The sequence below is a fragment of the Carassius carassius genome, chromosome 4, assembly GCF_963082965.1.
Source record: "Carassius carassius chromosome 4, fCarCar2.1, whole genome shotgun sequence".
Lineage (NCBI taxonomy): Eukaryota > Metazoa > Chordata > Actinopteri > Cypriniformes > Cyprinidae > Carassius > Carassius carassius.
The window spans coordinates 29,692,632-29,710,561 of record NC_081758.1 but is presented as its reverse complement, the minus strand read 5'-3'; the positions used below and the strand labels follow the sequence as shown (position 1 = coordinate 29,710,561).

At 36.2% G+C, this 17,930-nt stretch overlaps 2 protein-coding genes across 3 annotated transcripts in view; one reads left to right on the top strand and one right to left on the bottom strand.

The window, feature by feature from the left end:
- The window catches only part of LOC132139722 (protein Niban 2-like), a 28,683-nt gene extending 27,360 nt beyond the window's left edge, over positions 1 to 1,323 (bottom strand). Inside the window, exon 1 of the mRNA XM_059548300.1 lies at positions 950 to 1,323. Coding sequence (XP_059404283.1) covers positions 950 to 1,004 — 55 coding nt within the window. The 5' untranslated portion in view covers positions 1,005 to 1,323. The remainder of the gene's footprint in view (positions 1 to 949) is intronic.
- Positions 1,324 to 2,432: 1,109 nt separating this feature from the next.
- On the top strand, positions 2,433 to 16,601 carry LOC132139721 (syntaxin-binding protein 1-like). Of its 2 annotated transcripts, none has more exons than XM_059548298.1 (21): positions 2,433 to 2,545; positions 4,954 to 5,003; positions 5,315 to 5,396; positions 5,487 to 5,563; positions 6,587 to 6,665; positions 6,849 to 6,952; positions 11,420 to 11,568; positions 11,837 to 11,921; positions 12,082 to 12,212; positions 12,423 to 12,530; positions 13,044 to 13,104; positions 13,185 to 13,250; positions 13,339 to 13,419; positions 13,501 to 13,639; positions 13,889 to 13,998; positions 14,242 to 14,346; positions 14,430 to 14,515; positions 14,614 to 14,768; positions 15,501 to 15,627; positions 15,848 to 15,860; positions 15,894 to 16,601. In XM_059548298.1, exons 1-19 carry the CDS (start codon positions 2,509 to 2,511, stop codon positions 15,608 to 15,610), a joined length of 1,815 nt encoding a protein of 604 aa, XP_059404281.1. In that variant the 5' UTR covers positions 2,433 to 2,508; the 3' UTR covers positions 15,611 to 15,627; positions 15,848 to 15,860; positions 15,894 to 16,601. The 2 variants fall into 2 exon arrangements, with proteins under 2 accessions (XP_059404281.1, XP_059404282.1); XM_059548299.1 differs by having other exon boundaries at positions 15,834 to 15,860.
- The last annotated feature ends 1,329 nt before the right edge of the window (positions 16,602 to 17,930 follow it).

The following is a 17,930-nucleotide window of genomic DNA, read 5'->3' as shown; positions in this document are numbered from 1 at the left end:
CAGGACTCGTGCAAAATGTAAAAAATAAAATAAATACAAATAAAATATTTTATTCTAGATATGGATTCTATTCTAGAATTGGACTATTTGGGTTTAGTGTCTCTACAGACACCACAGGGACCTGTGGTTGCCAAATATCTGTATTATTGCCTTATAAATGAATGTTGCAATAATAAAATGGTTTTTGATTGACAACAACAAATCAGGTGAAATCATGTACAACTAGATTTTTATTTTATGCTGATATATCTTCAAGGGTATTACCCATAAATATTCATATTTATCATTCATGCCAGTTAAACGATTTGTTTGCTGATAAATTAACTATATGCAATGTTTTATGACTGGGGGGGGGGGGCTTCCAATTCAATTTCAAATTCTACTTCTACTAGTAACCCATTTCAAATATCAGCATTTCCTCAAACCTGTTCCACCCAAACCACACCTGACCACAGAGTTCTGTAGAGATACAGGACACCTGGCCACCCATAAGAATTCATTTACACTTTATTTATTACACTTTTTTTATTTGTTCATTATCGATATAAACAATAGTTCGCTTGTGCAGCTCTCATTTATGGCGCCATGTGTTGTCCATCTCCTAATTGAGAAGCATTATAAGTGTAATCCTCTCTCTATTTATTTATTTAGTTTTTATTCTCACTGATCATACAGTGATTATTTTATGCAGTGCGTAATTTAAAACTTAAAATTAACAGGAAATAATGTCACAGCAAAGTGCCTCTTTAGTGCGGGAATAGCACAAAGTTTCTTACCCAAGTTTACTTTTTGGGGTGGATTGTAAACCCTTTCGCCCAAAACCACAGTACTGGCCTTAACTGAAATTGCATTGCAATCCTTTCGCAACACCGTATTTTACACACCAAGACTGATTCTTGCAAACTAGTAAAGCGTCGCGGTTAGCAGACACGTCCGTCAGAGCGCCTACCTGTTATAACCTCCCGTTTGCCTTCATCCAGATGAGTTGAGATAAAATCCCCCATTGCGCCGCTGTTAGTTGGCAAATTCAGCTGGACCAAGCTTCGTCTGAGAGGAGCAGCTGTGGAGTAGCAGCAGGGCGCTGGTTTCCTATGATAAGATATGAACTGAAGTTGATTCAGCGGCTCCTCCCTCTTTTTCCTCAAGTAGTTTGAACGCAGGAAAAGTGGCTGGAGTTGGAGCTGACAGGAAGGAAGACTCAGTTTTCCATAACTCTTGATTTAATGCTTCTAGTCCCGCGTGAAGCACAGGCCCTGTGCTCGGTTTCTGCGTCAAAAAACAAGTTTCTTTACGAGACACATGAGCGTGCTGAAGGCGGGGTGACAGGAATCTAAATTCACCTCCAATTGGAGGCGGGGCTGTGTGTTCATTCCAAGAGCGAATCGGCGGCTTTGAACAAATCTTTCAATGAATCGCTCCCATCAACTTTAAGCTGTTCGCTTTTGGAAAGGCATTTTTTCTTGGCTTCAAATACTGACAATATAGTATAGAAAATGAGGTGACTAACACAGCTGAACCTATACGCCTCATCCACTGAATCAGACATTTCGCCGATTAACAAATTTAATAAACGAGGGATCTCGTTATGAATGTGGGAAAATGACTAACTATAATGCACAAAAGGCGGGTATAATGATGCATCTGAAATTCCCAATTATAAAGTCTATTGTTATTGTCTTTTTTCCTATATATTGAAGTCAATCACAAAATATTCCGAAATATTCAAAAGAATCGATCCACTTGGAAGAATCAAACAAGACATAATTTAGGACAAGTGTCCGATGCAGTTGCCGACACAATCCAAACCATGTAAAATCCAATATAATTTAACTTATTCTAACAAAATAACCGTTTTAAAAAAAAAATAAACTCTTTAGTTTTACTTATTAATTATTTGTATTATTATTGGCAGTGATCACTTTTGCTGAAGCATAGGAAAGATATGCAAAACAACCCCGATTTATGTTTTTTTTTTCATATACGAAATATTAAGCAAAAAAAAAAAAAAATATATATATATATATATATATAAACCTAATAATTCTATAGGGAGATTTAAAGACCTTTTTCTTGGCCTCTTGTATTGGGCAGACTAAAAAGACGATGTCGCCCTCTAGTGGTCTTCTGGTATTCTTACAGAAGCACAGCTACAGTAAACTCTGGCATGTAATTATTGCGCAAAAACGTTAGTTTTTCTAGACATTAATTTCAAATCACTTGCTTTTATAGCAGTTCACTGTATGCAATACCCCAAAACATGAGTAAAAAAAATTGCTCACAAAACCAGTCAATGCAAATAAAAAATGATAGAAGCTTTTGGAAGGCTATGATTAGTATGCACAAATGTGTGTATAGTTTACAAGACATAGAGCATATGTCGACAGTGGAGCTGCGGAGGCGTGTAGTGGGATTAGACATCGACGCAAGCGCCACATCCCATTTTACCCCAACAGTGCTCGAAGCGCGCGCACTCTGAGTCCAGCAGGCAGAGAGACAACAGGAGACAGGATGGCATCTCTGGGGCTCAAGGCGATTGTCGGAGAAAGTAAGACATGTTTCGTTAAAGTTGATTTAGGGCTAAATTATTGATTTATTTATGAGTGCTATTTCAGCTATTTCTAATTCGTTTTATAATCTATATTTCCTTATAAATTTGTACTTGTGTGTTATGAATTTTCATGGTGAGTGAAATGCAATTACACTATTCACCAACAATATAATCCTCATACAGTGACAGTGCTCTTCTTGAATCCTTTAAATGTAACACTTTTATTCTATTATATTGCACAATGCAAACAATTGATGTCGGCTAGCTAAAAGCACACTGGAGATTGGAGATACTCAATAATCTGTGTAGTCCTGTTGGATTAAGGATCCAGATATTAGGGGAGGTTTTGCTGTGCTGTTTGGTGGAAGCACAAAAAAGTGGAAAATATATCTATACACCATCCCTTACAGACAGTTCTGACATTCCAGGGTCAAAAAAACAAACAAACAAACAAAAGAAATTGTAGCCCAGGTTATTTTCTGTCTCTTTGCCACCGCAAGGATTGACAAGATTTTCTGGTGTTCAAAATACATTCTCGGATTCTTTCTTTCTTGTTATTTTAGAATCCATTTATAGTGCTGGTGTTGATTCAATCCTAGAGATTCTCAGGAAAAATATCAATTATTAGGTATGCATTTTTGTTATACTTTTGCAAATGTGAAGATCAAGCATTTTTTTTTTTTATTACGGCATCAGCATCAGGAAATAGTTACACATTATAGCATAATAGGCCTATGTCAAAATTGGCGCTGAATGGTAGTCTATTAATATTTTTGGACATATCGGTTTGTACTATTAATCTGATTTTTAATCAGCCATTAGGTTAAGTTTTTAGTCTGCAAGCATCTAAAAGCTTTCAATCCCGTTTCCGCCCTTTAAATATTAATCACACATCTCACCAGCAACTTTTTTTATAAACAGAAATTTTGCCAGTCTGGATGTTGATTTGTTGTTCGATTTTTTTTTCACAAGTTTATTTTCATGCAACAACACGTTGTTGGAACTGACAGATCCAGCGTCAATAGCTGTGAAATGTGTTATATGACAGCAGGAAGCTGTTGCGTTTTGGATCTCGCCATTCAGTTCAGCTTTTAAAAGGGCAGTAAAAATGATTCAGGTCCACTGTGCTCACATCCAGTGGTAGAGATATAAAGAGAGAAAGAGAGTGAGAAAAAGAAAAAAAGGAGTGACAGTCAGAGCAGGAGAAAGAGACAGATGAGGAACAAAAATAGAGAGGCTGGAGGTGTAAGAGGATTGAGAAGAGATTAGGCCTGTGATTGGTGCGTCTCTCCCACCACATACAATATATATCATTTAAACAAATAAAGTTAATCATTTCCTTTTCTGCTGCCATAAAAGACCTGAACGGTTTTGATTTTGTTTTTACTATTTGATTTCATACAGTTTTCTTAACCATCAACTTACTATATCATTCTTTACAACAAAACACATTGGACAAATGACAAAAAGCATCCTTAAATCATACTTCAAACAATGTGATGCTAAGCAGCAAACCATAATGTTATGATAGTAAATTCAGCCCAACAGATGTGTTAGTCCGTATTTGACCCAAAGTTGGGGTTGAAGCAAGCCAGCATTTTATAGAGTGTATGTTCTATAGAGTCTGCAGAGGGTATGATGCTGTTTTAAACATATTTTAAAAAGGAGAGAGGGTTCAGACTCCGCAAAACCTCTACCTGATGCTTTTGGCAAATTCTGCATAGTTGTGTCATGCCTAGCTCACACTACAGGAGGTTTAAAATCTTAACCTATTGTGAAATCTGGTTCCAGCACACACATATATGGAGAATCTTCCCAGATTTTCTTCCCTCAGACAAAGATCGGAAATTTATGATGCATCATCACACACTACACGATTTTATGAAGGTTATCATCCCAGAGGAAGCGCCTCACTTGATCTCACATGCAATGGTATAGTTTCAACAGATAGCCACGTTATTGCAAAACTTCCACAAGCAGTTTCTCCATCTCCTCTGTCCAACGGAATCCTACAGCAGATTGTTTTGCGGTCGCACATTGGCTGTTGTGAAAGTAATGATTTAATCATAGCCATCATCTCCCCGATTTAAAATCCTAGATATCAAACATGTCTGATATGGGGCGGCCCCTGTTGAAAAAAACACAGCATATGCTGGTTAGGTATGTTTTGAAGCTGGGATGCTGGTTTGAGCTGGTTTAAGATGGACCTAAACTGGTCCGACCAGTTTAATACCAGCACATGACCAGCTAAGGACCAGCATTAACATTTGACTTAAACTTTGACTAAGATCTGTTGCATGCAAAATATTGATATTTTCCCTGAACCTTGTCTTTTGTTTGTTTGTTGCAGAAATCACTTTGTTGTTCATGGTTTTGTTGTTGTTGTTATTGTTTTTGTACTACAGAGATTATGAATGATGTCATTAAGAAGTTGAAGAAGAGGGGAGAATGGAAGGTACACATCAATCTCACCGTCATTTCATCTGAAGAAAATGTCAATCATTATGAAAAAGATTATTGTTGACGTGTAGTAATGCGCAGCATCTGTTTGTGCAATTAAAACACAATCTTTATTTAGTCTGTACAGTATGATAAAAAGAATCTTGAAATAAATTTAAATGAACTTGGATTAAAGATGACTCTGGTGTCATATTAGGTCTCCTTGCTTAAAAGTCCATCCTAACCCAGCATTAAATAAACCCAACAGTTTGTCTTTGATTTGTTACGTGTTGTTCTACATATATCATGCATGCTGTTCTCCCTCAGGTTTTGGTGGTGGACAAGCTTAGCATGAGGATGATCTCATCATGCTGTAAAATGACAGACATTATGTCTGAGGGAATCACAAGTGAGTTTACAGACACACATACACATGGCAGTATATATTACTGTATATAGCAATTTGGCTCAAATTTACTTTTTTCCATTTTTACTCCAGTTGTTGAGGACATAACCAAGCGGCGTGAGCCTCTTCCTACCATGGAAGCCATATATCTCATCACTCCATCTGATGAGGTTAGGTGTCTCATTTGTGACCCTGCACCACAAAACCAGTCTTAAGTCGCTGGGGTATATTTTTAGTAATAGAAAAAAAAATCATTGTATGGGTCAAAATTATCGATTTTTCTTTTTATGCCAAAAAATCATTAGGATATTAATTAAAGGTCATGTTCTATTAAGATATTTTGTAAATTTTCTACAGTAAATATATCAAAGCTTAATTTTTGATTAGTAATATGCATTGCTAAGGGTTCATTTGGACAACTTCAAATGCAATTTTAACAGATTTTTTCACAGATTTTCACAGTATCATTTTTTTGCACCCTCAGATTCCATCTCAATTGTATCTCGGCCAAATACTGTCTGATTCTAATAAACCATACATTAATGGAAAGCTTATTTATTCAGCTTTTGGGTGATTTATACCTTTTACAATTAAGACTGGTTTTGTGTTCCAGGGTCACATTTATTTTTATATATAAAATGTATCTTATATGGGAGTACAGTATGTATCATATCCAATCATTCACAAGATGACAGTTACCGATTTACTGTACAACAAAATGCAATTTCAATAAAATCTTAATCAGTCTTCTGTTAAAAATTTGGGCTCAGTAAGAAAGGAATTAATACTTTAGTTCAACAAGGACCCATTCATTTGATGAAGAGACAATATGGACATTTATAGTGTTACAAAAGATTTATATTTCAAATAAATGTAGTTCTTTTGAACTTTCTATTTATCAAAGAATGCTGAAAATGCACAACTGTTTTCAACATTAATAACAAGAAGAAATGTTTCTTGAGCACCAAATCAGCATATGCTCATGCTACACTGAAGACTGGAATAAAGGCTGCTAAAATCCATTTTCATTCAATTTTGCCATCACAGAATTTTTTTTTTACATTTTAAAATATATTAAGTTATATTAAGAAATAATATTTCCCAATATTAAAGTTTTTACTTAATTTTTACTTCATGATAATGCATGATAATATAATATAAACAAATACACACAATATGTTTGTTTTCAACAGTCCGTTGAGGGACTCATCAATGACTTCAGAGATCCCCGTAATCCAATATACAGAGGGGCACACGTGTTCTTCACAGACAGTGAGTGTTTTTTTTTATTTTTATACATCAGAAACTCTTTTCTACACATCTACTAGATAATTATCAAGCATATATATATATATATATATATATATATATATATATATATATATATATATATATATATATATATATATATATATCACTCTTTTTCGATTGATTAGTTTTTTTATTTCATTTTAGCAATCCCAGACTCTTTGTTCAACTTGATAAGTAAATCCCGTGCCTCTAAAGTCGTGAAGACACTGACTGAGATTAACATCGCCTTCCTGCCCTATGAATCACAGGTGAGTAGCCTCTATGTCAGACCCTGAGACTTCTTATGACCGGACTGGAACGGATGATGCTTATGAGGATGTATGGAGATGTGGGGGGAAGTGTGGTGAATGCATGAGTCCTGGTTGTATCATGCTGGAACATTCGAGAGCAGCTTTGGTCTGTCCGTCTCTGTGCCTCCAATCCTCTGTTGTTGCCCTCTACAATTAATCCTGAGGAGTGGCTGAATTAGCCCTCCCTATCCCAACCCTAATCCTGCTCCCCATTGGTTAATACCCCATCAATGAGTCACCAGGAAGCCAATGAGAGCGAGCGTGGAATTTGGTTGGATGTCAGTAGGGTTATGTTCATGTGACAGATGGGGGAGTGTGTTGAGGCTAGTGTGTTAGGATGGGAAGAGAGAGACACAAAACTATGGATTATAGGTCAAACTGAGGGAAGAAAAGAGGATAGTGCAGTTATTATGTAGCTGTAGATTAATCTGAATACCATTTTTTTTGCCAAACATGCAGAATGTACAGAACACAGAACACACGTTCAGGGAGAGGGAAGGCAGGTGACGTATAAATGAGTTACTACTGTTGTGAAAGAGGATTATGGGAAACAGTGACAGCCATTAACATTCATCCTTGCTAAAGACTTTTAGCTGGTTCTCATGGGTAGATGGACAGCAGTGAGACGAGAGTTGCCATAGGACAGGAAGCTGCTTGGTAAAAGTTACCTGTGGCATTAAAACAAATTTACAATTTATCAAAACTAACTTAAAACTGCTATGAATCACCACTGCTTTCAGTAATACTTTAATAACTATATCATATGGCTATATCATAACTCAACATCCTGTTTAGAGTTGGTCATAAGGGCTGCTTATAGTTTTATTTCAGATTAATTTTAAGGAGTGGGATCCACTAAGGGGCCTCAGCAAACTTCCAAGGGGGCTGCAAGATTGCTTAAATGTATGCATGTTAAAGGGACACTCCAGCCCAAAATGAAAATTTTGTCATTAATCACTTACCCCCATGTTGTTCCAAACCTGTAAAAGCTTTGTTCACCTTTGGAACACAATATTTTGAAAACCGGGAGGCTTCTGACTGTCCTATCCACTGCCAAGTGAAATACACTCTCAAGGTCCAGAAAAGGATGAGAAGCATCGTTAGAATCGTCCATCTGCCATCAGTGGTTCACAAGTATGCACTGTTTCTGTGTGTATTTATGCTTTGATTTGAAAGAAAACAGCGCATCCTTGTGGCATGGCTGACAAAGAAGAGCATAGGCAGTTTGAGTAATGTGGAGAGACACAGAAGAGACTGTTGACAAAGGAATTGTTGAATAAAGTCGTTATTTTTGTTTTATTTGCATACAAAAAGTATTCTCGTCACTTCATAATGTTACGGTTGAACCTCTGATGGCAGATGGACTATTCTGATGATGTCTTTCATACTTTTCTGGACCTTGACAGTGTAACTTACTTGGCAGTCTATGGGACAGTCACAAGCCTCCCGGTTTTAATCCAAAATATTTTAAATTGTGTTCCAAAGGCAAACAAAGCTTTTACGGGTTTGGAACAACACGGAGATAAGTGATTAATGACAACATTTTAATTTTAATCCCTTTAAATATATTAAAATTATTTAAAATATGACCAAATAAGCATTCAGATAAGGTAAAACAGTAAAAAAAAATATAGATGTAAAATGAAATTATATTTCATATTAAATTTTTTTCTTGGAAAAATTTTAAGTGTTTGATTTCTAGACCTGGAAAAGTAATGGAAATAAAATCATAAAGTAATAGGAACTTCTATAATGTGGATACATTTTTCTTGTTATGTCAGGCTCTAAAATTTGCTATTTGTCAAAAATATATAATAATAATAATAATAATAATAAACCCTTTTATCCTGTAACGACTGAAAAAAATTCATAAAGAGTGTGAACACTGAAGAACATTTAATTTATGGAACTTCTAGAATTACAGAATTTAAGGTTTTTTTTTTTTTTTTTTTTATAAAATGAATTATTGATTTAACTATTTTTGGCACTCCTAGTTTCTGTTAATAAAGACGTGAGATGTTTTGTTATGATAGCAGTAGCACCGGAAATACAACCCGAATTCCGGAAAAGTTGGGACGTTTTTTAAATTTTAATAAAATGAAAACTAAAAGACTTTCAAATCACATGAGCCAATATTTTATTCACAATAGAACATAGATAACATAGCAAATGTTTAAACTGAGAAAGTTTACAATTTTATGCACAAAATGAGCTCATTTCAATTTTGATTTCTGCTACAGGTCTCAAAATAGTTGGGACGGGGCATGTTTACCATGGTGTAGCATCTCCTTTTCTTTTCAAAACAGTTTGAAGACGTCTGGGCATTGAGGCTATGAGTTGCTGGAGTTTTGCTGTTGGAATTTGGTCCCATTCTTGCCTTATATAGATTTCCAGCTGCTGAAGAGTTCGTGGTCGTCTTTGACGTATTTTTCGTTTAAGGATGCGCCAAATGTTCTCTATAGGTGAAAGATCTGGACTGCAGGCAGGCCAGGTTAGCACCCGGACTCTTCTACGACGAAGCCATGCTGTTGTTATAGCTGCAGTATGTGGTTTTGCATTGTCCTGCTGAAATAAACAAGGCCTTCCCTGAAATAGACGTTGTTTGGAGGGAAGCATATGTTGCTCTAAAACCTTTATATACCTTTCAGCATTCACAGAGCCTTCCAAAACATGCAAGCTGCCCATACCGTATGCACTTATGCACCCCCATACCATCAGAGATGCTGGCTTTTGAACTGAACGCTGATAACATGCTGGAAGGTCTCCCTCCTCTTTAGCCCGGAGGACACGGCGTCCGTGATTTCCAACAAGAATGTCAAATTTGGACTCGTCTGACCATAAAACACTATTCCACTTTGAAATAGTCAATTTTAAATGAGCCTTGGCCCACAGGACACGACGGCGCTTCTGGACCATGTTCACATATGGCTTCCTTTTTGCATGATAGAGCTTTAGTTGGCATCTGCTGATGGCACGGCGGATTGTGTTTACCGACAGTGGTTTCTGAAAGTATTCCTGGGCCCATTTAGTAATGTCATTGACACAATCATGCCGATGAGTGATGCAGTGTCGTCTGAGAGCCCGAAGACCACGGGCATCCAATAAAGGTCTCCGGCCTTGTCCCTTACGCACAGAGATTTCTCCAGTTTCTCTGAATCTTTTGATGATGTTATGCACTGTAGATGATGAGATTTGCAAAGCCTTTGCAATTTGACGTTGAGGAACATTGTTTTTAAAGTTTTCCACAATTTTTTTACGCAGTCTTTCACAGATTGGAGAGCCTCTGCCCATCTTTACTTCTGAGAGACTCTGCTTCTCTAAGACAAAGCTTTTATAGCTAATCATGTTACAGACCTTATATCAATTAACTTAATTAATCACTAGATGTTCTCCCAGCTGAATCTTTTCAAAACTGCTTGCTTTTTTAGCCATTTGTTGCCCCCGTGCCAACTTTTTTGAGACCTGTAGCAGGCATTAAATTTTAAATGAGCTAATTAAGTGGATAAAAGTGTAAAATTTCTCAGTTTAAACATTTGCTACGTTATCTATGTTCTATTGTGAATAAAATATTGGCTCATGTGATTTGAAATTCCTTTAGTTTTCATTTTATTAAAATTTAAAAAACGTCCCAACTTTTCCGGAATTCGGGTTGTATCTTAAAATATAGTCTTAAGCAGTTGGGGGGGGGGGGGTGTTGAGAAGGTTGAGAAACACTGATTTAAAGAGACAGAACTTGTAACCTGAAGAACATATTTTTTAGTTATGTGAAGCAGTTCTTTGGACCAGTAGGATGACACTGTGGTGGGGCCAATAGAAACCAAACGAGTGAGAAAGTGTTCTGTCATTCGTGTTGGAATTAGGGGTAGTCAGGCCAAAAATTAACTAGGAAGATTAAACAGTTAGCAGTCACCTTATCTCACCACACATATATAGGACACACTATTAGTGTTCTACATCTCTATTGGTTTTTGAGTCCATGTTTTAGCAAAAATACATCTTTAACAATGTTTTCAGAGAAGGACTGTCTGTGTTGGAATATGCCTACTTTTCTATTATATAGAAGGAGAAAAACAGTATGTGAGACAAGAAGTATGTCTGAAAACTGTAGGTGAAAGCTACCAGAATGACTACTTACAGCAATATTCTGAAGTGTGTATCTGATGAACACTTTACTTCTGAATATGGGTAGTATGTATTTCATTCATACTGAATCTGAATATTTTTTAACAGTCACAAAGTATGTTTCTAAGCACACGTTGTACCTATTAGATATACAGTGTATGATTTCATTGATGCAGCTCCTAAATCCATTTGCACTGATAAACACATTTGAATGCATCTGAATCCCCTGAGATATTGAGAATAAACGCACAGATCTGTATGTCATAGTGAGACATTTATCTATTGCTGCTACGCTGTTCTCAGGTGTTCTCAATGGACAGACCAGATGCCTACCAGGATTTCTACAGCCCGTTTAAAGCTGATGTAAAGAACCAGGTGTTGGAGCGTTTAGCCGAGCAAATAGCCACCTTGTGCGCCACACTGAAAGAGTACCCAGCTGTTAGATACAGAGGGTGAGAGAGGAAGAAGAAACACACACACAAACGTCTTACCATTAAACTCACACATCCTCATAAACACCATCTGCTGACACATATCTTTAATGTAACTCCAAGCATCATCAGACCTCTGCAAAGAAAAAATATATATAAAACAAGCACACAACTGTTATTTAAAAATCAGATAGAAACAGATTATAGTGATTAGATTTAATCGAGAATGAGCATTAAAGGTCAGTGACGGTCCGCATCATGATGGATTATGTTTTGCTGTGTTTTGAAGAGAGTACAAAGACAATGCAGTCCTGGCCCAGATGCTTCAGGATAAACTGGACGGTTACAAAGCGGATGACCCCACTTTGGGAGAGGTGAGTCTCGGAGCTTGTAGCCCAATATTTAGTCTCGGATGATAAAAATAAACTGCTTCTGTCTGGCACAAGTGACCTTAATTTCTCACTGTCCAACGTCTTGCTCTACTGTTTTGTGCTCCATCTTGATCTGTTTCTTTGTTTTCCCTCTCTTTCACAGGGACCTGATAAAGCACGTTCACAGCTATTGATTCTGGATCGAGGTTTTGACCCTGTCTCGCCACTTCTACACGAGCTCACATTTCAGGCAATGGCCTATGACCTGCTGCCTATTGAGAATGATGTCTACAAGTAAAAACTCCAACAGTTTGTAATTCATCTATATTCTGCTCTGAGGTCACTCAGGTCATTAGAACTGACTTTCGGTCAAGTCCAAGTGTTTAATCTGTCATGATGTTAATATCTCCTTCCATCATTTCACTGTATACAGTGCTGATGCTGATTAACTTATGGTGATGGTGCATATATATATATATATGTGTGTGTGTGTGTGTTAATCAGGTATGAGACCAGTGGAATGGGTGACACTCGTATGAAAGAGGTGCTGTTGGATGAAGATGATGACCTGTGGATGACTCTGAGACATAAACACATAGCAGAGGTGTCCACGTAAGTCTGGTGTTCCTTCACTGGTTCACTACCATTCAAAAGATTTATACATTTCTTTCTCACCAAGGTTGTGTTTATTTGATCACAAATACAGTTTAAACAGTAATATAGTGAAATATTATTACAATTTCAAACAAATGTTTCATATTTTCATGTATTTTAAGATATCTTTTATTGCTGTGATGGCCAGTTTTCAGCAATCATTACTGCAGACTTCAGTGTCAATAACCCCTTAAAAATCATATACAATATACAATCTATCTAAAATATGAAACTGAAACCAGTTGTGTTGCTCAGGTTTAAAATAAGTAGCATTTATCTGAAATGGAAATCTTCTGAAACATTATAAATGTATTTATTGTTACTTATATAAAAATCTTATACTGGCAAATTAAAAATAACATTTAATCATTTTTAAAGAAGGACATTTTTGAACAATTATAACTAACATAAACCAGAATTAATAATAATAATAATAATAATGTATTAAATATAATAATTTCTCTCTTTTAGGGCTGTGACGAAATCACTTAAGGACTTCTCTGCAAGCAAAAAGATGAACACAGGAGAGAAGGTGTGTTATTTATCACTGAGCAAACATTAACTGCAATTTGTTGATTATTGCCGATAACTGACTGTTTTTGCATCTTCCAGACCACCATGAAAGAGCTCTCCCAAATGCTTAAAAAGATGCCACAGTACCAAAAAGAGTTAAGCAAGGTGCTGAGATCATTTTCATGTTTTTTTATCAACTGATTAAGGGGATAATTAAGTCACCATTGCTGATAGAAGTTTTGTAATCTTGCAGTATTCGACTCATTTGCACTTAGCAGAAGACTGTATGAAGCAATACCAGGGTACAGTGGACAAACTGTGCCGTGTCGAGCAGGTACAGCATATCTCTGATTGGCCTGTTTGCTCAAAGCATCATGTTAATTAGTGTTAATAGTGTCTTTGTGCTGCGTCTTAGGATCTAGCTATGGGCACAGATGCAGAAGGTGAGAAGATCAAAGATCCTATGAGAACCATCGTACCGATCCTACTGGATGCCAACGTTACCATCATGGACAAGATCCGTATCATCCTGCTCTATATCTTCCTCAAGAATGGTGAGAGGGCTGCAAAATGGCAAATGATTTGTATTTTCTATCAGTTTTTTGCTGTGTGTGGGTGAGATGGAGGTGGTACTTTTGACATTGTGTGTACAGTTTGCACACACAGCCATTACTAATATCACACAACAGTGAGCAAAACTGTCATAATGCTGGGATGCAAGGATCTAGAGCCAGTTCAAACTCTATAATTATATGTGGAATTATGTATAATTATTTCTGGCTGACTGTGTGTTTGTCTCATAGGTGTGTCAGAGGAGAATCTGTGTAAGCTCCTCCAGCATGCTCAGATCCCTCCAGAGGACAGTGACATCATCTCTAATATGGCCCATATGGGGGTTCCCATCATTTCAGAGGTCAGCTGATCCTCACAAACATGTTCAACCAAAAAAAAATTCAAAATTCTGTCATCTTTTACTCGCCCTCGTGTCGCTCAAACTCTGTATGATTTGATTTTCGTCCTGTGGAACACAAAATGAGATCTTTTGCAGAATATCCATGCTAATCTTTTTCCAAACAAACAAAAAAGGAAAATCAGTACATCACTAATCATAATGCCTGGGGTCAACATGCATAGCTCTTAAAATATGTATCCACAGCAAGTAACCACACGTAAAGGGAAGAAACCTGACCGCAAGGAAAGAATCAGTGAGCAAACGTACCAGCTCTCCCGATGGACTCCTTTGGTCAAAGACATCATGGAGGTGAGCTGAACCAACAGTGCTTGCCTCACTTTGGATATGTCAACATACATTAACTTGAATTTCTCCTAATTACATTATGATAGGATGCAATTGAAGACAAACTTGACCCAAAACAGTACCCTTACATCTCCACACGCACAGCATCCTCAAAGACGACCACGGCTGCCAGGTAGGATTACCTGCACAAACACATGAATTCAGTACGCTACATCTTCTCATTAATCTAGTGAAATGTCTAGTTATAATATCACTGCTGGCTATTTTCAGTGCACGTTATGGGAACTGGCATAAGAACAAGAGTCCAGGAGAGATCCGCAACGGCCCACGCATCATCGTCTTCATCACGGGAGGTGTGACCTACAGCGAGATGCGCTGCGTCTATGAGGTCACGCAGGCCAACGGCAAATGGGAAGCTCTCATCGGTGGGTTGCAGTGCTCAAGGGCCCTTTCTGACACCTCCAAACTATCAATGACTCACCGTTTCAGAAATAACCATTACAACAGACAGAATCACACGATTCTGCCTTTCTTTTTATAGCTGTGCCTTTAAAAATTCCAAGCGATATATTAATTAGACTTCTTTATATTATGCACTACCATTTAAAAGTTTGGGGTCATTAAGTTTTAGTTATTTTTTAATTAGTACTTTTATTCAGCAAGGGAGCATTTAATCAAAAGTGACATTAAATATTAGATTATTAATATAGTTATTAAAAATACTTGTTTCAATTGTTTTCACAAAAGTATTAAGAAGTAATGGCTGCTGAAAATTCAGCTCGGGCATAACAGAAATATATTACATTTAAAAAATATATTAAAATGGCAAACAATTATTTTACATTGTAATAATAATTTACAATATTACTGTTTTGTTGTATTCTTTATCAAATAAATGCCGCCTTGGTGAGCATAAAAATCTTACCAACCCCAAACATTTGAACAGTAGTGTATATTTTTTGCCGACCTAAAATACGAATTATTGAGCATCAAAAGCATTCTGCTGTCGAATGACAGTGGTTATGGTTGTAAATGATGTCATTTGCCTTGGCAATGAATATAAGCAGTAAGTGACATAAAAGATGTTTACTGGTCACTGTTTAACTGTTATTAGTAAAAGACCCCTGCAATGATCATGTCTCCAACCTCCCTCACAGGCTCCACCCACACCATCACTCCCATTAAATACCTGAAGCATCTGCAGCACCAAGACTTCCTGGACCCCAACGCAGCCCCTGAGGACCAGCTTCCTGCAGAAGACGAGTGATGAAAGACATGAAAAAGGTCAGACCTTTTTAATTGCAAATTGATTCAATTGACATTTTTTGAAAAGGCGTTTTAATGCTTCAATATAAAAGAAATCTGATGACATTTTGAACATCATATTTAACGCATTTAATAAATAGACATGTAGATATTTTCATTCATTGTAACGTTAATCAAACTTGTCTCACTTTCTGCTTTCATTGCACTGCCTCACTATTCTGATGTCATCGATGACAAGATCCAACTAGACGAGTGTTAAGACAGAATCTTTCTGCTATCACACACCCATACAATGTTTCTGCAGCTAATGTTAAGCAGTCTGTCTCCCTTCAGCACTTTCCTTCTCAGCAATAGTGTTTTACTACTATTACATATATAACCTCTGTTACATTCAGTATCACCTAAATATTAGCCTCAGATTACATAAAAGATCATTAAAAGTGTTGTCAGTGTCATTCGCCATTGTTGGTAATATGGGACCAATTGACTAGCAGATTTGAATACTCTCAGTGTCTATAGCACAACAAGAGAAATTTTAGTTTCCTCTTCTGTAAAGTTACTTTGAATTAAATCAGTAGTTCGGCCTGCTATGCAGCGTCTGCCAAGCATGATTGTGTCTGTTGTGTGCTAAAGTCAGTACTGAACATCCCTTTGTGAATATCAGCTGCTTTGTGTTGTTTTAATCCTGTGGTTTGGAAATAAGAGTTACAAGTCTTTTATATAGACTTTGTTAATATAGTAAAGCCTGTTGACTTTCTATTTTTGTTTTACATCTTCAGCACTGAATGACTGCTCCTTGTGTAGTATTGTAGTATGATTACTTCTTATGTTGTAATCTGTTATTTATTTACACTAAGAACACAAATTCATGCAGTGTAAATATACAATCTATATGCCATATTTAAATATATGTAACATGTTATCACATCAGAGGTTATGAAGTGCAAACTATTGTCTTGTGCATATAGTAAAATAAACTGGCTTCTGTTAAACATCTTGTGATTACGACATTTGGGAATTTTCATGCAATGCACATCACGCATTATGGTATTTCTCATAACATGATAGAAAAAACATGGATCAGTTATAGTTCAGTTCAGTTCTATTATTCATTTGGTTTTTTTTCAGGTAGATGCATTTGAGTGTTTAGAAACATGTATAATTTGAGAATATGATAACACTAACAAATCGGAAGGGAAAAAATCATCTCTACCTTAACTTTTACTATTAAAGTAAATAGATTTTCAAACTGTTCAAAAGGAATAACGTTAAAAATAGATCTGAAATGACCTACAAGACCTTGAATGGTGTCACCTTATTGCAAAAAAAGCCAAATTAATTACAAAAATGTTGAACAAAAATATATGGTATAATAGGTGGAGATATATGTAATAGGTATATAATACATTTAAATATAGCACTGCCTTTCAAGCACACAAACCTTAGAAATGAAACCCATGTTCTACATTTGAACACATGAGGGCACCAGAACACTACTTCAGCAGAGAACAGAGCTAGACGAACACATTTGGGCTGATAACAGTATGAATTCACCAAGAAATAAAAAAAAAAAAACAATTAATTAAAGACATTTAATTCAGTATTTAAATATTTATTTAAGTCTCTTTTCCAGTTTATCATAAATATTTCAGGCATAATATTGATACCCTCGGAGTGTGCGCTGTCTTTATATGGTGTTGCTCTGCAATCAGCCTACAATAATTTAGTTCCTGTAAAGTTTTAATATTATGTGTTTCACATTGCAAAGTACAACAAATTTCAAGCAACAAATCAAAAAAAAAAAATCTTTATAAACTCAAAGACAGACTATCTGCATAATGGTATGTGGTGTATCAATAAAACATCCTTTAGGGTTGGAAAACTAATATGTGTATATATTGTATGTTATTATTCTAAGTGGTAATGCTTGGGTTCATATTTAAGGGTTTTGAGGTTTTTGATGTAGTCATTGAAAACATTATATCAACAGTATGTGCAAAAAAAAGATATATTACATAAATAAAATATATACAGCTTTACATTATTTTACTTATGTACAATAACTCTCTGTATGTTGCATAATCAGGAGCCATGCATTTACAGTACATATAACTGAAACACTGCACATCTGATCTGCTATACACTTCTTCATTATACATCTCTATTACTCATCTTTGAAGTATGCACAGATATAAGATCTAAATAAAATAGGCTGATTTGTGTGCGCGTGTGTGTGTGTGTGTGAGAGAGAGAGAGAGAGAAAGAGAGAGAGAGAGAGATTAAAAAAATTGTAATTCAAATAAATGCTGTTCATTCATCAA